We start from the raw sequence: 26,798 nt of genomic DNA on the forward strand, positions 1-26,798 counted from the left end.
CCTTTGGGTTAATAACTGATCTGTTGATGTTCTGCTCCTCACATGAACAAACAGAAGAACATTCAGGAGAAGAAGCCAACCTGAAAGTGTTCTCTCTGCTCCATCAGCTGGTTCCACCTGAGAATGAAGCAGATCCATGGACAGAAGAACCTTCAGGAGGAGAACAGCATGAGAAGTGACTTCTGTTGGTCTGATGGAATCATTTCTAGATGAACCACCAGAAGGTTCTCATGGAGGGGTCCTTCCCTTCATTTATCTGCATTAAATCCAGAACACGACAGAAGATGGGCTGTGTTTGTCCAGCCAGCAGGGGGCGCTGCAGGACATCAGTCAGACCGTTAAAGTCATTACTAACTACTTTAGTGTTTAGGAAGCTGAAAACCAACTTGCTGAAAGCTGTCCATGGTACATTTACCAACATCTGATCTCAGGAAGGACCAGACTGATCAGATTAAACATCTCAAACATCTCTAGTTGGTCAGAGATGGTTCAGGAGAAGCTGAAGATCTGAGGAGAACCTGGTTCAGCTTCTACAGTTTGAATCCTCAGAATGATGCTTTAGAAAACCAGCTGAACAGTTCAGTTACCTGAAGAAGCTCACCTGGATTCACACCAACACCTGAGCTGCACTTGGCTTACATGCTCCTCCTCCTCCTCCTCCTCCTCCTCCTCCTCTTCCTCCTCCTTCTTCTCCTTCTTCTTCTCCTTCTTCTTCTTCTTCTTCGGCGCCTGGAAAACAGCAACCTGCTGCTTTTTCTGTGACCTGCTGGTGAGGAGTGGTCCTGCAGGCAGCAGCAGGTTCTCAGGTAACAGCTGCTCACCTGTTCTCACATGTTCTCAGGTCCTTAAATGATATTCCATCATCTGCCTTTAGATGAAATGTTCAGAAAAGGTCAAAAATGACACAAGGACTAAAAGAATGTCTTCAAGAACCTACAAGACAAGCCCTTCTGTGGACTTGTCTTGTAGGTTCTTGAAGACGTTCCACCTGTCATTTTTCTCATTTTGTCTTGTTTCTGTCATATTTGTGTCTTGTTTTTGTGTTTTTTGTTGGAAGTTATGTGATGCTTGGCATTGGTTTGTCTGTCTGCAACATTACATCCGTTGGTCCATTTTTGGTCCATTTCTGGTTCATCAAAAATGAACCAATGGATTTGAATAAAATTTTTTGACAACGTTTGGAGAACATCCTTATTTTATGAGGTCAGATTTGAGTCCTTCTGGGTGTGTTTTTATTGTTTTTAGTCATCTTTGGAACCCTTCTCAGCCGTTCTAGATGTTTAACTCATTGTGGACAGATGGTGAACAGACCAAAGTGGATTTTTTGAGAAACTTCTGGAAAAATTTCTAATAATTTTGGACACGTGGACATTTGTTAAAGATTTCTCATTCGACTGAGCAGCCTTGGAGGAGGACTGCTCTCTGAGTAGTTCTCTAGCTGTTATTGTAATAATTATTATAAGTTATTATTATTTATTCTTTAAAGAACTACCAATAGTGCCCTGGCGAACCTTGGTGGACCAGCTGGTTCTGCTCTGACATCTGTCAGAGGAATTTTAACGTGAGAACATTAGATTAGAACTTGTTTATTAGTTCTGGTTCTGGATGTTGGTTAGACAGAGCAACATGTTCTACGAGGCCAGTTTGTGATTTATGGAACTGTGGAGAACATTTCTCTGTTTTTTGATGTTTTATCGTCCAGATAATGCTGCCTTCAAACCAAAGATCTCCAATAAACACGGAGAACCTTTAAAGAACATGAAGTAGGTGAAGAACCATCTCCTAAATAAAGAGCTTCTTCAGTTAGTGATCTGGTGAAGAACCAGAGACCTTTCTGAAGAACCAAGGTCCAAAGTTTAACGTTCTGCAGAGAACCAGAGCTTCAGAAACAGTGCAGACGGTAGAACATGAAATGATCTTTATTGATCAGAGAGATACAGTCTGTGAGCTTCAGCTACTGAAGAGTCCTGAGAACCTTTAACATCTCATGTCAGGAAGTTCTGTGTTCGTAGAACTTGCAGGAACCAGGAGTCCAGCTCCGGGTTCTGCAGAACCTTCACGTCATCTCTTCATGGTCTTCCAGAAGGTCTACCTCTTCCAGAAGGTCTACCTCTTCCAGCAGGTCTACCTCTCAGAGCTGATCTTGTAGCGCAGCACGAAATAGGCAGTGAGCCTGAGGGAGAAGAAGAAAACGGAGAGGATGATGAAGTCTAGGTAGAGTTTGGCCTCCAGCATGTCCAGCTCCTTCAGGATGGCCTCGGACTTCTGGAAGTGGCAGGTGTCGTCCTCGTCGCAGTGCAGATCCTCTCGATCCAGACCGTAGATGGACAGGATGACGCCCTCGAAGCCGTACCTGGAACAGGGTTAGAGGATGGTCAGCGCTGCAGCACCCCCTGCTGTCTGGAGGATCAACTGCTAGAACCTGCTACATGAGGAACCATCTTCTGGTCCTTCAAATGAAGCAAACTGTAACTATCTCTACACCGTTTAATCATCTGTAGGGGGCGGAGCCTATCCCAGCTGACAGAGGCTGGAGGTTCACCTGGACAGGTAGCAGTCCATCAACCAGACACAGACAGTCTAGAACCACCTTTAACCTCAGCAGGTCTCTGGACTGGAGCTGGAGAACCTGAGAAGATGTGGACCAGTTGGTCCACAGATCTTCTAGCAGTTAGAGAGACACCTGAACTCTAAATAATAACAATCATTTCTAAGGTAGCTTTTCAGCAGTCACTGCAACATCAGCTTCATGATTTCATTTCATTTAACTTTGCTGGTTTTAATTTCCTTCATTTTATTTGATTGTATTTTATGGTATTTTATGTTATTTTATTTTATTTTCTGGTGCTTGGATAAAGGGACCAGCTGTGAGGTCTTCTCTAACGACGCCCCCACCTGACGTAGGAGATGTAGGACATCCACTGCAGGTACCAGGGGATGGTGTCAAAGCTGACAAAGAACCCGGAGAACAGCAGAACCGGGATCGCCGTGACCGGACCCACAAACGTGGCCACCTGCAGGAACAAACACACCTGAGCCATAGGTGAACACACACAGACACACACACAGGTGAGGGGGCGGGGCCAACCTGCAGCGAGGTGGAGGCAGCTCCTATCAGAAGACCCAAACTCTGAGCCACCAGGGAGGTGAGGATGCCCAGAGACAGGAAGAGGAAGAACCGCCCGGCGTCCGGAGGCTGAGCTGTCATCCAGTACACGATGCTGCAGTACACCACCGGGAACACCACCTGGACAGGTATGGGTCAGACAGATAAACACCTGGACAGGTATGGGTCAGACAGATAAACACCTGGACAGGTACGGGTCAGACAGATAAACACCTGGACAGGTACGGGTCAGACAGGTAAGCACCTGGACAGGTACAGGTCAGACAGGTAAACACCTTGACAGGTACATGGGTGCAGGTGTACGGGTTCATCTGTTCTATCTCGTTTTGTGTCACTTTATGTCGTTTTGCATCTAGTTTTTGTCGTTTTGCGTCTTGTACTTGTCGTCTTGTGGAGGGAACTATTCAGAAGATAAAGAATAATTCCTGTTCAGTCAGTGATCAGGTCTGTTTCTGTTTCTCTTCATGTTTTATGAACTTTAATGAATCTGCAGAAACTAAAACTGTTCCTCTGAATCTCTGAAGTCCGTTAAAATCATCGTATTTACAGTTTAGTGTGGAAATGTGACGTCTTTAGAGATGCTGGTTCACCTGGAAGGGGACGTCGGCCATGGTCTTAGCCAGGTAGTACGCCTTCAGACTGTACCAGTAGTTCAGGTGTTCTCTCAGGAACACTCCCATCTCCAGAGGAACTGAAACACACAATCACACTGAAGACTCGCTCTGGCCCTGCAGGTTTCACCAGAAATGAGATGTGTTTTTCCTCCTAAATGTCATGGTTCTATCTGCTGTGCTGATGAAGTTCTGAAAAAGTCCATTAGAAAGTGATAAATCTGGACCCACCTCTATGGGCTTCAAGGACCTGGAATGTTCTGAGTGAGACTAAACTTAAAGACTGGAAGCAGGAAAGTAGAACATCCCCTGGAGAAAGTTCTAGAGTAGACCTACCGACAACTGGAGAAAGTTCTAGAGTAGACCTGCCGACAACTGTTGTCGGTAGGTCTACTCTAGAACTTTCTACAGGGGACGTTCTCGTTTATGGACTTCAAGGAGCTGGAACTTGGAGGTTCCTTTGGGGTTCCTACATGTAAGTCCTCCACAGCGTGAACAGGTGATAAGCATGTTCTGGGTCCAGGTGTTGAACTCACAGGTGAGCACTGTGGGCATCAGAGCGGCGAACATCAGAAACAGCATGGAGAAGAACAGGAAGCCAGAGTTGCTGAGAACCTTTTTGGCCTCGTTGCCAATGCCTAGGTACAGCAGACCAATCAGAACGCCGATCCCGATGTGAGACGAGATCCTCAGGTGAGTCAGCACCTGCCCCACCAATGACAGCACTTCTTACTGAGATGGAACCCAACTGGTTTTATTTTACAGGTAATTTACTCAGAAATGTTTGTTTATCATTGTTAGTATAAGGTTAGTGTAGGGTTAGTATAAGGTTAGTGTAGGGTTAGTATAAGGTTAGTATAAGGTTAGTATAAGGTTAGTGTAGGGTTAGTGTAGGGCTAGTATAAGGTTAGTGTAGAGCTACTATAATGTTAGTATAAGGTTAGTGTAGGGTTAGTGTAGGGTTAGGGAAGGGTTAGTATAAGGTTAGTGTAGGGTTAGTATAACGTTAGTGTAGGGTTAGTATAAGGTTAGTGTAGGGCTACTATAATGTTAGTATAAGGTTAGTGTAGGGTTAGTGTAGAGTAAGGGAAGGGTTAGTATAAGTTTAGTGTAGGGTTAGTGTAGGGTTAGTATAAGGTTAGTGTATGGCTAGTATAGGGTTAGTATAGAGTTAGTTTAAGGTTAGTGTAGGGTTAGTTTAAGGTTAGTGTAGGGTTAGTGTAGAGTTAGTATAGGGTTAGTATAGAGTAAGTGTAGGGTTAGTATAGAGTTAGTTTAGGGTTAGTATAGAGTTAGTTTAAGGTTAGTGTAGGGTTAGTATAAGGTTAGATTTGGGGTTTACCGAGTCTCTGAGGATGCTGGTGAACGTCCTCCTGAACAGGATGGAGAACTGAGTCAGGCAGCTGGCTGAGAAACTGTGACAACCTTCAGAAGAACAACTCTCCTAGAAAACACGAAGAGGAAATAGAATAAAAGATCACTTTTAATTTCCTGTTTACCACAGTTTACATCAGCAGTCTGAGGGGTGTGGTTTTTCCTGATCCTCTGGATGGTGTTTTAATGTCCACTGAATGAGACAACTAGAACTGTTGACAGAACGTTGGGTTAATGTCCACTGAATGAGACAACTAGAAGTGAAGACAGAACATTCGGTTAATGTCCACTGAATGAGACAACTAGAAGTGAAGACAGAACGTTGGGTTAATGTCCACTGAATCAGACAACTAGAAGTGAAGACAGAACATTGGGTTAATGTCCACTGAATGAGACAACTAGAAGTGAAGACAGAACGTTGGGTTAATGTCCACTGAATCAGACAACTAGAAGTGAAGACAGAATGTTGGGTTAATGTCCACTGATTATTAAACCTAAGAGATAAATAGTTGTGGAACTAAACGGATCGAAGCCTGTCCTCTACTGGTCATTAAGGATTCCTGTCATCATGTTCTTTATGAATTACAGGTGTTATTAATGGACCAATCACAGCGCTGGGCTTGGGTGCATTTGTTTTTACCTCCTGCCACAGCAGCGGGTGGAGACTGGAGTCTCCGTTCAGCTCCGTCTGAGGATCCTCAGTCCTCCCATCCTGGACAGCTTTGACCAGATGGACCATCTGGTCCCCATATTCACCTGAAGCCACCTCCATCACTGGCAGGGAGATAGGTAGGCAGGGAGACAGGTAGGCAGGGAGACAGGTAGGCAGGGAGACAGGTAGAGAGACAGTTAGGGAGACAGAGACAGGTCGAGAGACAGGTAGAAAGGGAGACAGGTAGAGAGACAGGTAGAAAGGGAGACGGGTAGAGACATGGGTAGGGAGAGAGACAGATATGGAGACAGGCAGAGAGACAGGTAGAGAGACAGGTAGAAAGAGAGACAGGTTAATAACAGACAGACAGACAGACAGACAGGTTAATAACAGACAGACAAACAGACAAACAGACAGACAGACAGTCTCCTACCAAAGTCAGCAGGGTTGTGGTAGGTGGGACAGTTGAGTCCGAGGTGTCTCAGGTAAGGAACCAGGCTGCTCACCTGTCCTCTGTAGATACACTGACCCTGACTGAGAACGTAGAGCTGCAACACACAGATACCACCACGTTATAGAACACACACACTCCGATGTCTTAATTCAATTCAATTCAATTCAATTTTATTTATATAGCGCCAATTACAGTCAAATTGTCTCGAGACGCTTTACAGAACCCATATGCCTGAACCCCAGAGCAGCCCTAAGGTGACACTGGCAGGAAAACACCCTTTTAACAGGGAAAAAAACCTTGAGCAGAACCCGGCTCTTTATGTGGGGGGACCCATCTGCTCCTGGCTGGGCGGGTTGAGAGGGACAGAAGAGGTAGAGAGGTAGAGATAGAGGTAGAGGTAGAGGTAGAGGTAGAGGGTTAGAGGTGGAGGTAGAGGGATAAAGGTAGAGGGATAGAGATAGAGGGATAGAGATAGAAGGGTAGAGGGATAGAGGTAGAGGGTTACAGTTGGTGGGAGAACAACCACACATCTGAAGCATCCAGCTCTGGGACCAGAGACACTCAGAGAAAGGACACAGAAAGAAACAGAGTGAGTGTAATGCAATAATGGTATATATAGTAAATACATAGGTAGTTAGAGAAGGGCTCAGTGCATCCAGAGAGGTTCCCCAGCAGCCTAGGCCTATAGCAGCAGAACTAGGGGCAGACTAATAGGGACGTCAAGACGGGAAGTCAGTTGTGCAAATGAAAACACCAGCTCACCCCGTCAGGGTCACCCAGTCAGCCCTAACTATAAGCTTTGTTGAAAAGGAAGGTTTTAAGCCTGGTCTTAAAAATAGAGAGGGTGTCCGCCTCCCGAACCCAAACTGGGAGCTGGTTCCACAGGAGAGGTGCCTGATAACTGAAGGCTCTGCCTCCCATTCTACTTTTAGAGATTCTAGGAACAACAAGTAAGCCTGCAGTCTGAGAGCGAAGAGTTCTGCTAGGATAATATGGTACTATCAGGTCTTTAAGATATGATGGAGATTGGTTGTTAAGAGCTTTATATGTCAGAAGAAGGATTTTGAATTCTATTCTAGATTTAACAGGAAGCCAATGAAGAGAAACCAATATAGGAGAAATATGATCTCTCTTGCTAACTCCCGTCAGTACTCTGGCTGCAGCATTTTGGATCAGCTGTAGATGTTTCAGAGAGCTATTGGGACAACCTGATAATAAGGAATTACAGTAGTCAAGCCTAGAAGTAACAAATGCATGGACTAGTTTTTCTGCATCACTCTGAGACAGGATGTTCCTGATTTTCACAATATTTCTCAGGTGGAAAAAGGAAGTCCTACAGATTTGTTTTATGTATGAGTTAAAGGACATGTCCTGGTCAAAGATAACGCCGAGGTTCCTCACAGTAGTACTGGAGGCCAATGTAATGCCATCCAGAGTAACTATATGCTTTGAAAGCAATTTTTGAAGATGTTTGGGGCCAAATACAATGACTTCAGTCTTGCCTGAATTTAGTAGTAAGAAATTATAGGTCATCCAGGTCTTCATGTCCTTAAGAAATCTTGCAGTCTGCCTAGCTGATTAGTTTCATTTGGCTTGATAGATAAATACAATTGAGTGTCGTCAGCATAACAATGGAAAGTAATACAGTGCTTACTAATAATATTGCCTAAGGGAAGCATGTATAATGTGAACAGTATTGGTCCTAAGACAGAACCCTGAGGAACTCCATGATTAACCCTAGTATGCTCAGAAGAGTCATTGTTGACATGCACAAACTGGAACCTGTCTGATAAGTAGGATTTAAACCAGTCCAGTGCTGTCCCTTTAATGCCAATACAATGTTCTAGTCGCTGTAATAAAAGTCTGTGGTTGATTGTCTCGAATGCTGCACTAAGGTCCAATAAATTAAGTATAGAGACCAGTCCATTATCTGACGCTATGAGAAGGTCGTTAGTAACTTTCACCAGAGCTGTTTCTGTGTTATGATGCACTCTGAAGCCTGACTGAAACTCTTCAAACAAGCTATTCCTTTGTAAATGTTCACATAATTGATTTGCAACTGTTCTTTCCAGAATTTTAGAGAGAAATGGGAGGTTAGAACACAGATCTACCTGTCTGGAGGTTAAACCTGAAGTCTCCTCACATCCTGTTTGCTGATGTTCCCTAAATGCCTCACAGTCATCAGCAGACGCTCTAGTTTACTGATGTTCCCAAACGCCTCAATCATCACAGTCACATTCTTGTGTTGTTTGTTGTTTGTTGTGTATTTTGTTGTGTAGTGTGTTGTGTTGTTGTGTAGTTGTGTTGTGTAGTTGTGTAGCTGTGTTGTGTAGTTGCGTAGTTTATTGTGTAGTTGTGTAGTTTATTGTGTGGTTCTGTAGTTTATTGTGTAGTTGTGTTGTGTAGATGTAGTTGTGTACCTGTGTAGTTGTGTTGTGTACTTGACTGTGTAGTTTGTTAAGTAGTTTGTTGTGTACTTTGTTGTGTAGTTGTGTTGTGTAGTTGTGTAGTCTTTGTGTGTAGTTGTGTAGCTGTGTCCTTTTTTGTGTAGTTGTGTAGTTTGTTGTGTTGGGTAGTTGTGTATCTGTGTAGTTGTGTAGTTTGTTGTGTAGTTGTGTAGTTTATTGTGTAGTAGTGCATTTTGTTGTGTACTTTGTTGTGTAGTTTGTTGTGTTGTGCAGTTTGTTGTGTTGTGTAATTGTTGTGTTGTGCAGTTTCTTGTGTAGTTGTGTTGCTGTGTAGTTTGTTGTGTACTTTGCCGTGCACTTTGTTGTGTAGTTGTGTAGTTTGTTGTGTTGTTGTGTAGTTGTGTTGTGTAGTTTATTGTGATGTTGTGTAGTTGTGTAGTTGTGTTGTGTAGTAGTGTAGTTGTGTAGTTTATTGTGTAATTGTGTAATTGTGTTGTTGTGTTGTGTTGTGTAGTTAAGTAGCTGTGATGTGTAGTTGTGTAGTTTATTGTGTAGTTGTGTAGTTTATTGTGTAATTGTGTAATTGTGTAATTGTGTAGTGTAGTTGTGTAGTTTATTGTGTAATTGTGTAGTTGTGTTGTGTAGTTGTGTTGTGTAGTTGTGTAGTTTATGGTGTAGTTGTGTTGTGTAGTAGTGTAGTTTATTGTGTAGTTGTGTTGTGTAGTTGTGTAGTTGTGCTGCTGTCACCTTGTCGAACAGCTCAAACAGTTTGGCCGATGGTTGGTGGATGGTGCAGATGACGGTTCTTCCTCCCTGAGCCAGAGCTTTGAGCAGAGACACCACCTGGAAGCAGGACGAGCTGTCCAGACCGCTGAGGACACAAGACCAGAGACCAGGATCACAGGATCAGAGAAGACCAGGGACCAGAGACCAGGATCAGAGGAGACCAGGGACCAGGATCAGGATCAGAGGAGACCAGGGTCCAGGATCAGGAGACCAGAGACCAGGATCAGTGGAGACCAGAGACCAGGATCAGAGGAGACCAGGGACCAGAGACCATGGACCAGGATCAGACCAGAGACCAGGATCAGACCAGAGACCAGGTTCAGAGGAGATCAGAGACCAGGTTTGGAGGAGAGCAGAGACCAAGATCAGAGGAGACAAGGGACCAGAGACCAGGGACCAGGATCAGACCAGAGACCAGAGACCAGGATCAGACCAGAGACCAGAGACCAGGACCAGACCAGAGACCAGGCTCAGACCAGAGACCAGGCTCAGACCAGAGATCAGGTTCAGAGGAGATCAGAAACCAGGTTCAGAGGAGATCAGAGACCAGGTTCAGAAGAGACCAGAGACCAGGTTCAGAAGAGAAGATCAGGAACCTGCAGGTTCTCGACTGTTCTTAAACTACTTGTTGACACCAGAGTGAAGCTAAATTTTCCAGATGTCGGAAAAACAGAATTAAATGTTTTTAGATTATTATAGAAAACCAGACAGTCATGATGCTTCCACAACTGTGCTTCATATCATCACGCTGCCACCACCGTGCTTCACCTCATGATGCTGCCACCACCGTGCTTCACCTCATGATGCTGCCACCACCGTGCTTCACATCATGATGCTGCCACCACCGTGCTTCACACCATGATGCTGCCACCACCGTGCTTCACCTCATGATGCTGCCACCACCGTGCTTCACATCCTGATGCTGCCACCACCGTGCTTCACATCCTGATGCTGCCACCACCGTGCTTCACATCATGATGCTGCCACCACCGTGCTTCACATCCTGATGCTGCCACCACCGTGCTTCACATCATGATGCTGCCACCACCGTGCTTCACACCATGATGCTGCCACCACCGTGCTTCACATCATGATGCTGCCACCACCGTGCTTCACACCATGATGCTGCCACCACCGTGCTTCACATCATCATGCTGCCACCACCGTGCTTCACACCATGATGCTGCCACCACCGTGCTTCACATCATCATGCTGCCTCCACCGTGCTTCACATCATGATGCTGCCACCACCGTGCTTCACATCATCATGCTGCCTCCACCGTGCTTCACATCATGATGCTGCCACCACCGTGCTTCACATCATCATGCTGCCTCCACCGTGCTTCACATCATGATGCTGCCACCACCGTGCTTCACATCATGATGCTGCCACCACCGTGCTTCACATCATGATGCTGCCACCACCGTGCTTCACATCATGATGCTGCCACCACCGTGCTTCACATCATGATGCTGCCACCACCGTGCTTCAAATCATGATGCTGCCTCCACCGTGCTTCACATCATGATGCTGCCACCACCGTGCCTCACATCATGATGCTGCCACCACCGTGCTTCACATCATGATGCTGCCACCACCGTGCTTCACACCATGATGCTGCCACCACCGTGCTTCACATCATCATGCTGCCTCCACCGTGCTTCACATCATGATGCTGCCACCACCGTGCTTCACATCATGATGCTGCCACCACCGTGCTTCACACCATGATGCTGCCACCACCATGCTTCACATCATCATGCTGCCTCCACCGTGCTTCACATCATGATGCTGCCACCACCATGCTTCACATCATGATGCTGCCACCACCGTGCTCCACCTCATGATGCTGCCTCCACCGTGCTTCACATCATGATGCTTTTATGATCCAGATAGCTGTTGTGGTTCTGACCTGGTGGGTTCGTCGAAGAACATGACAGGAGGGTTGTTGACGAGCTCAAGAGCAATGGCCAGCCTCTTCCTCTGACCCCCCGACAAGTGAGACGTCCTGGTTTTAGCACAGTCCAGCAGCCCCAGAGCCATGAGGATGTCCCGGACCTGGACAGACCAGAACCAGAACTCACTGAGAGACCCTCAGAACCAGAGAACTGACAGGTTTGAAACCTGATTTATAGGAAAATAACAGCTTTTATCAGGCATAGACAGAGAAACAGGAAGATCAGATCAGATAACTGTCACATGTTCAATTTTCAGATGGGATTTGAATGCATCATCTGTCATGTGACTTTCTACACGTCTCATTTAAATATTCTTCACACAACAAGATGTTTGCTCCAACAGAAACTATAAAAATTCTTCATTTATTTAACAAACATGTAAAACAGTTTCCGAGCCATGCTGCATTTATTTTCTCATCCTGTAGATTGATTTTATTCTTTTTTATGTCTCATTTTTGTCATTTTGTTTCTCGTTTTTGTTGTTTTGTGTCTCATTTATGTTATTTTGTACCTTGTCTTTATCGTTTTGTGTGTTGCTTTTGTCATTTTGTCTTTTTTATGTCCTTTTAAAGAGTTCTTTTCTTTTGAGATGCTTCAGGTTTTCTGCTGTTTCTGGTTTTACTTTCAGTGGTTTTAGTTCAGTCTTGTGCTTTTTTTTTTTTTTTAACAGAATCTGCTCCAAACATTTATTTTCCATGCATTTTTAAATGATACATGTAGAATAGGGTGATCTTAGGCTCAGATTTCTCTCATTTTCCTGCAGAACGACACGTTGTAGATGAACCTCTGATGATTCTGTGTGTTTTTAGAGTGTTTTTATGCTGAACTCTAACCATCTTTCTGGTGGTTTCTGGTTCTGACGATTAAACTCTGAACTCACCATCTCCCTGCGAGCCTCCTCCTTCTCTTGCAGCTTCAGGCTGGCTGAAACCTGCAACCAGACGCAAGTTTATCTCTGATGCAGGAGAAGCTGCGTTAGCGCTGCATTAGAGCTGCGTTGTTGCTGCTTTAGTGCTGCATTAGAGCTGCGTTAGCGTTGAATTGGCACTGCGTTAGCGTTGCGTTGGTGTTCCTACCATCATGGCCTCGTGCACGGTGAGGTGCGGCAGCAGCATGTCGTCCTGCATGATGTAGCAGGAAACCTTCCTGAAGGACCGCAGGTCTCTGGGCTGATCGTTGATCAGGATCTCCCCCTTCATCCCCGTCTCCCTGCTCACAGAAAGAACACTCAGAAAACAGCACCTGAACACACCTGAAGATACCTGAACGCACCTGAAGACACCTGAACGCAGCACACCCACCTGTATCCGGCCAGGATGTTCATCAGCGTGGACTTCCCGGCTCCAGATGGACCCATGATGGCCACCAGGTCTCCGCTGGTGAACCTCCCAGAGATGCCTCTGAGGAGGGTTTTGTAACCTGAGATAGAAAACAGACAAAGAGCCTGAAGGTTCCCAGAGCAGCTCTTTGTTCCGCCCCGGCTCCGGTTCCACCAGGAGGCGGTTCTCACAGGCAGATTTAACCAGAACACCTGAGAAACAAATCTTAACAGCTCCAGGGACAAGACGACACAGAGAAAGAAACCTGCAGAGATCTGCTCAAGAATAAACCTGCAGAGATCTGTTCAGGAATAAACCTGCAGAGATCTGTTCAGGAATAAACCTGCAGAGATCTGTTCAGGAATAAACCTGCAGAGATCTGAACCACGACTGTTCAGGAAGAGTTCAGCTCAAGAAAGTTCTCTCTAATAAAACATGAGTTCTAGCTAAGAACTAAAGTTAAAAAAAAAAAACACCCAGAAACAGCAGCTGGAAACAAAATGATAGGTAGATAGATTAAACCTTTACTGATCCCACAGCGGGGAAATTTACAATGTAACAGCAGCAGCAAATAGAACAGAATGAAAGAAGAAAAAAATACAATATTGACAGCAACATTCTTGCGAAATTGCACAGCATCATTATGTACATTTTTATTGCACAGTTTGTAGGTGGGTGAACTGAACTACTGGGAGCAGGTTGATTGTAAAGTCTGACTGCAGCAGGAAGGAAGGACCTTCAGTATCTCTCCTTTAGACACTGCAGGTGAAGCAGTCTGTCACTGAAGGAGCTTCCAGTGACGATACTGTTTCCTGCAGGGGGTGGGAGGTGTCCTCCATGATAGACAACAGCTTTGTCATCATCCTCCTATCTCCCACCACCTCCACAGGATCCAGGTTCAGCCCAGGACAGAGCTGGCTTTCTTTACCAGTTTGTTTAGTCTCTTCCTGTCTGCAGCTGTGATGCTGCTGCTCCAGCAGACCACTCCATACATGATAGCTGATGCCACCACAGAGTCATAGAAGGTCCTCAGAAGTGAATGGAGAATAAATCAAAGTAAACAAAAGGTATGGATGTGGCGTTACCATGGAAACAGAGGAGGAGCTAATCTACTGATGAAGGCTGAACTCTGTTTAATGAGATTAGAGCTTTAATCTGATGGACAGCAACCCACAGAGACACAACAAAACACAACATAACACACTGCAACACAACTATAACACAACTATAATGTACTGTAACACACTGTAGACAAACATTAGTGACATAAAATCAGCAGACTGGAAACAGAAAGCAGCTGTCAACAAGGTAAAAGTCTCCAGACTGAAAATGACTCAAAGCTGTGACTCCCTGAAGATCGACTCAACAGAAAACTAGAAACTAAAATCTATGAACTGAAGATGATGGAAGCAGCTAAAGACTGGAGGCTGAACTCGGTTCTTCCTCTGATTCAGTCGCAGCAGCAGAACTGAAAACCGTGTAATGATGTGATTAATGTCCAAAATGACTCCAAAAATGTTTAAAATGACTTTAAAATGTCCCAAATGACTTGGATAATGTTTAAAATGACTCCGAAAATGTTTAAAATGACAAAAAAAAGTTTAAAATGACTCAAAAAATGTTTAAAATGACATTAAAATGTCCAAAATGACTCAAAAAATGTATATATGCTGTAGAACGAAACAACCCTAAAACCTACGATGGTTTTATGGTTTACAGGCCCCATCACTGGTCCATCACTGGCCCCATCACCGGGTCCATCACTGGACCAATCACCGCCCCCATCACTGGTCCATCATTGGTCCATCACTGGTCCATCACTGGCCCCATCACCGGGTCCATCACTGGACCAATCACTGGCCCCATCACTGGTCCATCACTGGTCCCATCACCGGGTCCCATCACTGGTCCATCACTGGCCCAATCACCGGTCCCATCACCGGGTCCATCACCAGCCCCATTACCGGCCCCATCACTGGTCCATCACTGGCCCTATCACCAGCCCCATCACTGGCCCCATCACTGGACCAATCACCGGGTCCATCACTGGTCCATCACTGGACCAATCACTGGCCCCATCACCGGGTCCATCACTGGCCCCATCACCAGCCCCATTACCGGCCCCATCACTGGTCCATCACTGGCCCTATCACCAGCCCCATGACTGGCCCCATCACTGGACCAATCACCGGGTCCATCACTGGTCCATCACTGGTCCATCACTGGCCCCATCACTGGCCCCATTACCGGCCCCATCACTGGTCCATCACTGGCCCTATCACCAGCCCCATGACTGGCCCCATCACTGGACCAATCATCGGCCCCATCTCTGGCCCATCACTGGTCCATCACTGGTCCATCACTGGTCCATCACTGGCCCCATCACTGGCCCCATCACCGGCCCCATCACTGGTCCATCACTGGTCCATCACCGGGTCCATCACTGGCCCCATCACTGATCCATCACTGGCCCCATCACTGGTCCTATCACTGGTCCATCACTGGTCCATAACTGGCCCCATCACCAGGTCCATCACTGGCCCCATCACTGGTCCATCACTGGCCCCATCACTGGCCCCATCACTGGCCCCATCACCAGGTCCATCACTGGCCCCATCACTGGCCCCATCACTGGTCCCATCACTGGTCCATCACTGGTCCATAACTGGCCCCATCACCAGGTCCATCACTGGCCCCATTACCGGGTCCATCACTGGCCCCATCACCAGGTCCATCACTGGCCCCATCACTGGCCCCATCACTGGCCCCATCACCAGGTCCATCACTGGCCCCATCACTGGCCCCATCACTGGTCCCATCACTGGTCCATCACTGGTCCATAACTGGCCCCATCACCAGGTCCATCACTGGCCCCATTACCGGGTCCATCACTGGCCCCATCACCAGGTCCATCACTGGCCCCATCACTGGTCCATCGCTGGCCCCATCACTGGCCCCATCACTGGCCCCATAACTGGTCTATCACTGGCCCCATCCCAGACCACCAGAAGCATCAGGCCAGGGGGCTTTGTGTCGTCCAGTCATGTGTGATGGAGTTAAAGGGAAATGTGCAGCAGTAATAAATGTGCAATGGGGTTCTATGTAACAGTGTCAGAGGGACCTGTGGAGTGGAATCTGATGTTTTAGCAGTGTTTCTCAAACTGTAGGACGCGTCCCTGGAAGGAACAGTTCCGTTTACGTGGAACCAATCAGCTGAACTGTTGTAACGTCAGTCTAGGATGGACTCCCACAGACTCCTGTTAACGGAAGAAACCATCGTTAATGTCTAATTAGAACACCCGCATACTTGATGACATCACCACCTCGACTCCTCTACTCCCATTATTTTTACCAGGGATGTCAAACATGCAGCCCGTGGGCCAAAACTGGCCTTCCAGAGGGTCCATTTGGGTCCAACTTTACAAAGAGTAGAAATTACAGAGATGACATTTACTGTAAATTAGTAAAACCGTAAATTTTAAATAATTTCTAGATCCAGACCAGAGGTGTTGATCCTCCAGTAAATCCTCTGGTTCAGTTCCAGATGACTAAATGTTGTGTTCCTTTGTCGACACTCTGTGATCTGGAAGTTGTAATGTGGAAATGATAAACTGAGGCTGAATGTTGATGAAACTGAATTTATTTTTCTTCATAAATTTCAGGTTGTTCATGATGTTTAGTAAAAAGATAATTCCTTAAATGTGAACATTTTGACACTAAAACAAAGGAACCATTAGGAGTTGTGGTTATTTAGAGGTTATTATGCTGTGGTTCTACTGGTTCTACTGGTCCGGTCCACTGGAGATCAGACTGGACTAAGATGATTTGAATCTTCTGATCTTTACTGTGAAGAACACCTAAATGGAATCAGATAAAACAACACAGCCCTGCATGTTCATGTTTTAATTAGCGCTGGGGACTTTAACGCGTTAATTTCGAATAATTAATTACAGGGAAAATAACGTGTTAAAATAAATAACGCAATTAATTGCACTTTTCTCTGTTCCCTAGTTTCTGTCACACCGGTAACTCTGATGAACACTCCAGCCCAGTAGGTGGCAGTAATGAACCTAAAGTCTGTTTGCAGCCATGAAGAAGAAGCACAGGATGTACTGTCAACACACACAATAAAGTTTGGTAAGACATGATGGAAGACGAGGCAGCACTGAGATTGTTGAGAGGAAAGTTTGTGTATAAAAAACTCACAGATGGCAGCTTGGATAAAACCGTGGTTGTATGCAGAATGTGCAACAAGGAATTTTCTTACTACCACAGCAATTCAAGCTTACGGTATCACCTTAATGCCAAACATGTCACAGTGAGCACGGACACCAGAGGTAACGTTAGCTGTGATGGTTCTGGTACACGCAAACGGTGTAGCCAGTCCACGCTTGACCAGATGACAGGGTTCAGAGCCAAAATAAGTAAGGCTACATCTGAAAAATTAACAAACTCTCTGGTGAAATGGATTGCAGTGGATTGTAGACCACTTTTGGTTGTGCAGGATAAGGGACTGGAAAAGGTGCTACAAATAGCGTCGTCTGACCCAGCTTATGAACTACTGTGCAGAAAGACAATTTCAAGTAAAATCAAGCGGCTTTATGACACCGAAAAACAGACTAAAGTGGACTTACTGAAGAACGCTGAATGTCTCGCTCTGACCAGGGATCACTGGACCTCGGTCAGCAAGTCTAATTACGTCCGTGAAACTGCACATACTATTATTGTCACGGACCGGGAATGGCATCTTCAGTCTTTCGTCTTAACAGTACAAAAGACAAACACCAGGCACTACGCTGTAAACTGCGCAGAGCAGTTTCTTGCTGTGGCAGAGGCCTGGGAAATTGAACAAAAGGCCACCACGATTGGAACAGACTGTGCCTGAACCATTGATGGCTGCAGCAAGACAGCTGCCGTTCCAGCACATGCCCTGTGTTGCTCACATTTTGCAGAGAACCATTACTGTCTGCCTTGACAACTGTGGATTTAGTGATGTGTTGGCAAAGTGTCACAAGATAGTGGGTCACTTTCAGCATAGCCCAGCCAACACAGAGGAACTACACCAGGAGCAAACAGCACTTGGACAAGAAAAAAAGCCACTGATACAAGATGTGCCCACAAGGTGGAATTCAATGCTGGATATGATCTCACGTCTCCTAAAGAACCAAGAGGCTGTCAAAGCTACTCTTGGCAGACAGAAGCACAAACTGGCGATGTTGACTACAGCAGAGTGGACAAAACTGGAGAAGCTAGTGACTGTCCTGGAACCATGCAGGTAAACTGAACTATTTTATTAATGGGATTTATTACTAGTTATCATACCTTTGAAAAGCGTTTTAAATTGACTGCTAATTAGTAAAATAATTTAAAATCACTTTTTAAAAATGATTTGCTGCAGATATGTGACTGAGCTCCTTGGAGGTGAGACTTACGTCTCATGTTCTGTGCTGTTACCGGCTCTCTGCCACCTGAGCAGCACCATGAAGGTCACGGAGGAGGACTCATCCTACATGGTGAGATTCAAGACTGCTTTCATGAAGGACCTATCTGAACGCCAAGCTACACTCAACCATCAGTGGCTCAAGCTGGCTACAGCCCTTGACCCACGCTTTAAGGATTTAAAGTGTCTACCAAGAGGAGAGCGAGAAGGTTATGGACCAGCATTGATGCACTGCTGCAGGAAGAATCCAGCAGAGCTACTCCAGAACCCACAGAGGAGTCACCAAAGAGGAGACTCCTCCTGCTGTTTTCTTCAGACTCTGACTCTGATGACGAAGTGGGATGTAACTGTGCTCTGAGCCTCTACAGAGCTGAGCCCACAATCAGCGAGACAGACTGCAGTGGTGGTCACCTCATGCAGCAGCTCATCCACAGCTGTCTGTCCGAGCCTGAAAGTATCTGGCAAGCCCTGCCGCTTCTGTCCCCTGTGAGAGGGTTTTCTCACTTGCAGGAAACATAATTCAAAAGAAAAGGGCAGTGTTGAGCTCTGAAAACGTAAATGAGCTAGTTTGTCTCTGTCTATGTGCAGCCGGCTGTGAACAGGTACAGTCTGCAAATTGCAAAACCACTGTAACAGCGCAGAGAGACACAAATATTCAATAACTTCACTCTGATACACTGTAGTGTCACCAAAATCACTGCAGCCTTCAGCTGGCTCCTGTTGACACCAATGTTATTCCTGCAACTTGAAAGACAGCTACTGTTGATTAAACTGGGCTTGTAGCACATTGATGGGAAAGAGGCATCGTTTATAATGAGTTACTGATGCTGGAAGTCTGAATCTGTGAATATCTTTCCAACTTTACTGAACTGTGGCCCTGAGGAGCCGTGGTGGGCGTCCTTTATTTTCATTTCTGAAAGGTGGCAACCCTAATTGTGAGGCCAATAGGTTTGCTGTTATAAAGCATTCAAATGTTTCTCAAACTGTTATGGCATATATTTCAGCTGTTTATATTTTGTTATTTCCCATTTTCAGTGGTAAAAATGGCACTTTTTATTAAGCTGTTGGTCTGTTTACTTTGCCAAAGATGCTTTGTTTCCCATTTTAGCAGAAATTGCAGTTTACAAAAAGCCATAAAATGTTGAATAGCTGATAATTGCACTTTCAGCTTGCACTAGTCTGTTGATGTAGCAGACAGATGAAAAACACATATAGATGAAAAATAAACATTTTAGTCATTTAAGTACATGTATATGTCTATTCATTAATTCAGTTGTCAACCAACATTTATTTGATTTGAAAAATTTTGCTCATTGTGTCAAATATTGATATTTGACAAAAATGCAATTAAATTGCGATTAATTAATTATAAAGTCTCTAATTAATTAGATTATTTTTTTTAAGCACGTCCCAATGTGTAATACTGATAGAGGGATATTTGCAGTAGAATTGTGTAAATGTTCATTAATTGCTGTTGGTCCTCCATCTGTTATCTGTTGTGTGAATGGCCCCATTTTAAATATAAATAAAACATAAACTAGTCTCTAAACAACTGTATTTATTCATGTTTCCATAAAAGAGGGTGAAAAGTAATAAAACCTGTTGGAGGTTAGATCAGAGTAAAGTTCCTGAAGGTTCCTTTAAATCTTTCAGGTCTGGACTCTTTGTTCCTGCAGCACCGGTTCTCCTCACGTTCTTTTGTTCCTCTGTGAGAAGCTGAAACTGGATCTGAGCTTTTCTGCCCACATTCACTAAATCTGCTTTTATTTCAGTTCACAGCAGCTTCTGCTCAGCTTTCACACAGACGACCATCCAAAGGTACGAACATTTCACATTTTACAGTCTGAAAACCTGCTGTCAGCTCGGATAAAGCTCAAAATATCAGTTTCACATTTTATCACAAATGCTTCCAATTAAAATGGACAAAATGACTCCAAAATAATGCCTGAAATGACTCAGAAAATGCCCAAAATTACCTAAAATATCCAAAATTATTTATAAAATGCCCCAAAATGACTCAAAATGTCAAAAGGGACCCCAAAAAATGTCCAAAATTATTTAGAAAATGTCCAAAATGACCCAGAAATGTCCAAAATAACTCAAAAATTTGCAAAATTATCCAAAAATGTCCAAAACAACTCAAACTAATGTCAAAAATAACCAAAAAACATCTAAAATGACCCAGCAAATGACAGATAGATGTCTACAGGTAGTTCTCATCGTCCAAAGTGAGTCCAGAGTCATCACCAGTTTGTCCAAAATGAGGACAGGAAGGGACCCATCGGATCATTCTATGTTTTCTTCTGTCTAAGGAATCACTGAGGAGCAGTGGAACCTTCATGTTCCTTCATGGTCCTGACTGTGGAGAACCCAAACACCTCAGAGCATTCTACTGTCTCTGTTTTGGTTCCTGGTTCCTTCAGCTGATCATTAGAAAACAGATCAGAACATGTTCCTGGTTCTAATCTGAGCTGCAGCTATTTCCAGCAGGAGGGAGATTAACAGATTACAGCCCATAATCCACAACAAGAACACACCGCGAACACACACCTGCAGTCACCTGACCACTAGGACACACCTGGACATGCCTGGAAACACCTGGACACGCCTGGAAACACCTGGACACACCTGGACACACCTGGACACACCCAGAGTCACATGACCACCTGGAAACATCTGGACACACCTGGAGTCACATGACCACCTGGACACACCTGGAAACACCTGGACACACCTGGAGTCACATGACCACCTGGAAACACCTGGACACACCTGGAAACACCTGGACACACCTGGACACACCTGGACACACCTGGACACACCTGGAGTCACATGACCACCTGGAAACACCTGGACACACCTGGACACACCTGGAAACACCTGGACACACCTGGAGTCACATGACCACCTGGACAGGTCAGGAACACCTGACCAGACCACCAGAAACATTTGATTATTTGTTTCACAAAAACTGAAGAACCCGGATTGAATCTGCTGGAGGTGTTTGAAGTGGTTCAATCCTCTCTGCCTGACCCAGTCCTGGAGAACCGGAATCAGCAGGAGGGTTCTGCTGCTGGTTCTCCTGACCCAGTCCTGGAGAACCAGAACCCTCCTCCTGGTTCTGGTTCTCCTGATTAGATGAATGTTTTGTTTCTGGTGAGGGTTTAAATGAAGCGGTTTTGATGAATTCTCTCCATTTGAAGCTCAGCTTTGGTTCTTTTTCCTGATGAAACATCTCAGACCAGCTGTTTGAGAACCAGACATTTCATGATCTATGGGATCTAACGTGTTGTCTGACCTGAGAGGTGGAAACATCTGCAGAGGTTCCGTCTGAGACCTTCAGAGAGTTCTATGGTTCTGGTTTTGTTCTCTCGGTTACATCATGGTGATTTAAATAGAACCCTCCAGACCAGAGGCACTATTTCTGTCTTCACCAGCCTAGTGCCCGACAGGAACCCAAAGAACTCTGAGAAACTCTTAAGGAACCACATAAAGCAGGTGAAGAACTGTCCTCTACATGAAGAGGTTCTTCACCAGGTGAGTTCCTACCTTTCTTCCTCCACCAGGGTCCCTCTCTGACCGAATATGACACGTTCTTGAACTCGATGTTGACGGCTGGTCGTCGAGGTAACGAGGAGAACCTCTGGGCCTCCGTCAGGCTGTTCTCCACCCTCCTGGGCCCCGCCGGAGGTCTGGCTGCCGGCTGCCTGCCAACCACCTCCTCCATGCAAACACACACCGACCGTGGGTCCAACATGAGGTCCGGGGGCCCGTTGGTGTTCTGAGGAACAGAGCAGAGGTCCAGGTGAGAATCTGAAGGAACACAAATGGAGCTCCACCAACAGCTTTTGAATAATTATTTAATAATCTCTGAAGAACTCCAATGGATCAAGATCAGATTAATAAGCATCACTGTGGACACACATGCCCTGGATTTACACATACGTACACATATATGCTCAGGTATATACACATAAGTAGACATACATACCGTACATGTATGTGGACAAAGTTGTTGGTCCCCCTCAGTTAATGACAGAAAAACCCACAATGGTCTCAGAAATCATTTGAATCTGACAAAAGTAATAATAAATAAAAATTCTATGAAAATGAACCAATGAAAATCAGACATTGCTTTTGATCCGTACTTTAACAGAATTATTTTTAAAAATAAACTCATGGAACAGGCCTGGACAAAATGATGGTCCCCCTAGAAAAGACTGAAAATAATGTGACCATAGGGACATGTTCAATCAAGGTGTGTCCTCTAATTAGCATCACAGGTGTCTACAAACTTGTAATCAGTCAGTCGGCCTATTTATAGGGTTACAGTAGTCACTGTGCTGTTTGGTGACATGGTGTGTACCACACTAAACATGGACCAGAGGAAGACAAGGAGAGAGTTGTCTCAGGAGATTAGAAAGAAAATTACAGACCAGCATGTTAAAGGTAAAGGCTAGAAGACCATCTCCAAGCAGCTTGATGTTCCTGTGACTACAGTTGCACATATTATTCAGAAATTTAAGATCCATGGGACTGTAGACAACCTCCCTGGACGTGGCCACAGGAGGAAAATTGATGACAAATGGAAGAGACGGATAATAGGAATGGAAACAAAAGAGCCCAGAACAACCTCTAAAGACATTAAAGGTGAACTCCAAGGTCAAGGTACATCAGTGTCAGATCACACCATCCATCGTTGTTTCAGCCAAAGTGGACTTTATGGGAGACGACCAAGGAGGACACCATTGTTGAAAACAAATCATAAAAAAGCCAGACTGGAATTTACCAAACTGCATGTTGACAAGCCACAAAGCTTCTGGGAGAATCTCCTATGGACAGACGAGACAAAACTGGAACTTTTTTGGCACATCAGCTCTATGTTCACAGATGCAGAAATGAAGCATATGAAGAAAAGAACACTGTCCCTACTGTGGAACATGGAGGAGGTTCTGTTATGTTCTGGGGCTGCTTTGCTGCATCTGGTACAGGGTGTCTGGAATCTGTGCAGGTACAATGAAATCTCATGACTATCAAGGTATTCTAGAGAGAAATGTGCTGCCCAGTGTCAGAAAGCTTGGTCTCAGTCGCAGGTCATGGGTCTTGCAACAGGATAATGAGCCAAAACACACAACTAAAATCATCCAAGAATGGCTAAGAGGAAAACATTGGACTATTCTGAAGTGGCCTCTATGAGCCCTGATCTAAATCCTATTGAACATCTGTGGAAGTAGCTGAAACATGCTGTCTGGAGAAGGAACCTTCAAACCTGAGACAACTGGAGCAGTCTGCTGATGAGGAGTGGACCAGAATACCTGCTGAGAGGTGCAGAAGTCTCACTGACAGTTACACAAATGGTTTGATTGCAGTGATTGCCTCAAAAGGTTGTGCAACAAAATATTAAGTTAAGGGTACCATCATTTTTGTCCAGACCTGTTTCATGAGTTTATTTTTAAAATAATTCTGTTGAACCACGGTTCAAAAGTAATGTCTGATTTTCATGGTTAATTTTCATAGAATTTTTATTTATTATAACTTTTGTCAGATTCAAATTATTTCTGTGACCATTGTGGGTTTTTCTTTCATTAACCGAGGGGTACCAACTATTTTGTCCACGTGTTTACACGTGTATGTAGACATATGTGAACATACCTGTACATATGTCTACATACATGTACACTTGAACATATATGTACATGTATGTAGACATATGTACAGGTAGGTTCAGGTATGTGTTCATGCGTGTACCAGCTGCAGGTTGTTTGATGAGCAGCAGCCATGTTGTTTTTTGGAGCATTATTATTATTATTATTATTATTGTTGTTGTTGTTTTTGTTGTTATTTGTTATTATTATTATTATTATTATTATTATTATTATTATTATTATTATTATTATTATTATTATTATTATTATTATTATTATTATTATTATTATTATTATCGTTATCTGCTTCTTTTAGCTTTGTAGTTTCTCACTGAAATTCCGGAGTCAAACCATGACCCTAGGGAGATTTCAGGGCTCAAGAAATGGACAGCGTTTTTCTAATTATATGGGCACTTCCAAGTAGAACAATCTTCTGGAGTTCTGCAGTAGTTGGTTTTCCTGGTATTTCCAGGAGTCGCTTCTCCAGTCCTTTCTTGATAAGGCCCAATGCTCCAATTGCGACTGGTATTGTTGTCACCTTCATTCCCCACATCCTTGTAACTTCAATTTCTAGATCTTTGTACTTTGACAATTTCTCAACTTCTTTGATGCTAATATTCCTTTCAGATGGGACTGTCATGTCAATCATCAGACATGTCTTCTGATCTTTGTTCTTAACAATAATATCAGGTCTGTTGGCCGTTATCTCCCTGTCTGTGTCTTATATTATTATTATTATTATTATTATTATTATTATTATTATTATTATTATTATTATTATTATTATTATTATTATTATTAAGATGTGAACTTCTAGAGATTCTACTGATTCTAGAGATTCAGTAGAATCTCTAGAATCGGTAGAATCTGACCAGCTGCTGTCAGACTGACTTTCTGCTTCCTGAGCTCCTCATTGTTCTGCTGTCAGATTAGCTGCTGTCTGTGTAGGACGGTGGTGGATCTACCTGCCCCCACTCGGGGCACTAATCTGCCCCTGGTCAGAGAGCTGGGGTAACTGTAGGACAGAGCTTAGTCAGGGAGCATTTAGAGCTGCTGTGATTCAGCACATCATTTCATGACAGGAGACTGGAGCTCACTGCAGCGCTGCATGGTTATAGCCTGTATATAGCATGTTTATAGCATTATTATAGCATGTTTATAGCATGTTCATAGCATGTTCACAGCATGTTTATAGCATGTTAATGTCATGTTTATAGCATGATTACAGCATATTTATAGCATGTTTATAGCATGATTATAGCATGTTTACAGCATGTTTAGACCACGTTAATGTCATGTCTATAGCATGTTTATAGCATGTTAATGTCATGATTATACCATGTTTATAGCATGATTATAGCATGTTTAGAGCATGTTAATATCATGTTTATAACATGCTTATAGCATGATTAGAGCATGTTTAGACCACATTAATGTCACGTTTATAGCATGTTTATAGCATGCTTAGATCATGTTTTTAGATTGTTTATAGCATGATTACAGCATGATTACAGCATGTTTATAGCATGATTACAGCATGTTTATAGCATGTTTATAGCATGATTATAGCATGGTTAGATCATGTTTATAGCACGTTGATAGCATGTTTATAGCATGTTTAGATCACGTTTAGATCACGCTAATGTCATGTTTATAGCATGTTCACAGCATGTTTAGATCATTTTTAGATCAAGTTTATAGAATGTTAATGTCACGTTTAGTTCACGCTAATGTCATGTTTAGATCATGTTTAGATCACATTAATGTCATGTTAATGTCACGTTAATATCATGTTTATAGCATGTTTATATCATGTTTAGATCACGCTAATGTTATGTTTAGATCACGCTAATGTCATGTTTAGATCACGTTAATGTCATGTTTAGATCACATTAATGTCATGTTTAGATCACGCTAATGTCATGTTTAGATCACGCTAATGTCATGTTTAGATCACGTTAATGTCATGTTTAGATCACATTAATGTCATGTTTAGATCACATTAATGTCATGTTTAGATCACATTAATGTCACGTTTCTATCTGTAATCTGCAGAGGATCATCTGTGTCTGCAGTTCTGACAGAAAACCTCCTAAATGTGAAAACTAAACGGTTATATTTTATCTTTATTCTACACGCCTCATTTAAACCTCCAGAAACAAGCAGCAGATCCTCTAAAACCAGAACCTTGGTTCTCCTGGTTCTGGTTCTCCAGGACCAACTCAGCTGAGACCAAAACATTCAGAGAGTTTCAGGTTGAACTGCAGGCAGTGTTTCCTCAGAGAGACTAAAATAAATGCAGCAGAAACAGAGAACAGAGGAGATAGTGGGAGATCCATCCAGCATGGAGAAACATCTACAGATGACGAGCAGAGTAGAGAGGAAACATGGAGATAGAAAAACATCTACAGGATGAGGAGATAAAACCACCACAAAGAGACACATGAAACACAAAGCAACAAAGACCAGGTACAAAATGACTAAAACAAGAGACAAAATGACAAAGATGAGACACAAAACGACAACAATAACACAAAAGATGGCTAAAATAAGACATAAAATGACAAAAACTAGACACAAAAAGAGTAAAACCAAAGCTACTGGATGAATAAATAAATAAATGCAGCGGCTCAGAAACAGAACAGAGGAGATAGTTGGAGATCCATCCAGCATGGAGAAACATCTACTGATGATGAGCAGAGTAAAGAGGAAACATGGAAATAGAAAAACATCTACAGGAGGAGCTTCCTCCTGAAGCTCCTATGATCTCCAGGACCTGGATGACTGCGGACCTCCACAGAAGTCTGAGGAACAGCATTAGATCAGAGTTTAACATCTGAGGAGACCTGGTGGACGTGATGATTCCTGGTTCTGCAGCAGAAGCTCCTACAGCAGAAGCTCTTGCTGCATAAGCTCCCGCTGTACTCACCATGATGATGGAGTTGGTCACGGTGGGGTTGTGGACGGACCATGCAGCCATCAGACAGGCCATGTCCCACAGACGGCAGCTCTCCACTCTCTGA

General features: G+C 44.1%; 1 protein-coding gene across 1 annotated transcript; it reads right to left on the minus strand.

The window, feature by feature from the left end:
- Positions 1–1,896: 1,896 nt before the first annotated feature.
- abcg1 (ATP-binding cassette, sub-family G (WHITE), member 1) lies at positions 1,897–26,798 on the minus strand. The gene is made up of 15 exons (XM_023299192.3): positions 26,705–26,798; positions 21,680–21,911; positions 12,673–12,790; positions 12,448–12,580; positions 12,252–12,302; positions 11,326–11,471; positions 9,374–9,497; positions 6,198–6,312; positions 5,753–5,886; positions 5,081–5,182; positions 4,275–4,443; positions 3,718–3,818; positions 3,089–3,247; positions 2,896–3,014; positions 1,897–2,353 (listed from the first exon to the last, which is right to left on the minus strand). The coding sequence occupies exons 1-15, from the start codon at positions 26,765–26,767 to the stop codon at positions 2,125–2,127; spliced, it is 1,995 nt and encodes a 664-aa protein (XP_023154960.2). The 5' UTR covers positions 26,768–26,798; the 3' UTR covers positions 1,897–2,124.

Source organism: Amphiprion ocellaris, chromosome 7, assembly GCF_022539595.1.
Source record: "Amphiprion ocellaris isolate individual 3 ecotype Okinawa chromosome 7, ASM2253959v1, whole genome shotgun sequence".
Classification (NCBI taxonomy): Eukaryota; Metazoa; Chordata; class Actinopteri; family Pomacentridae; genus Amphiprion; species Amphiprion ocellaris.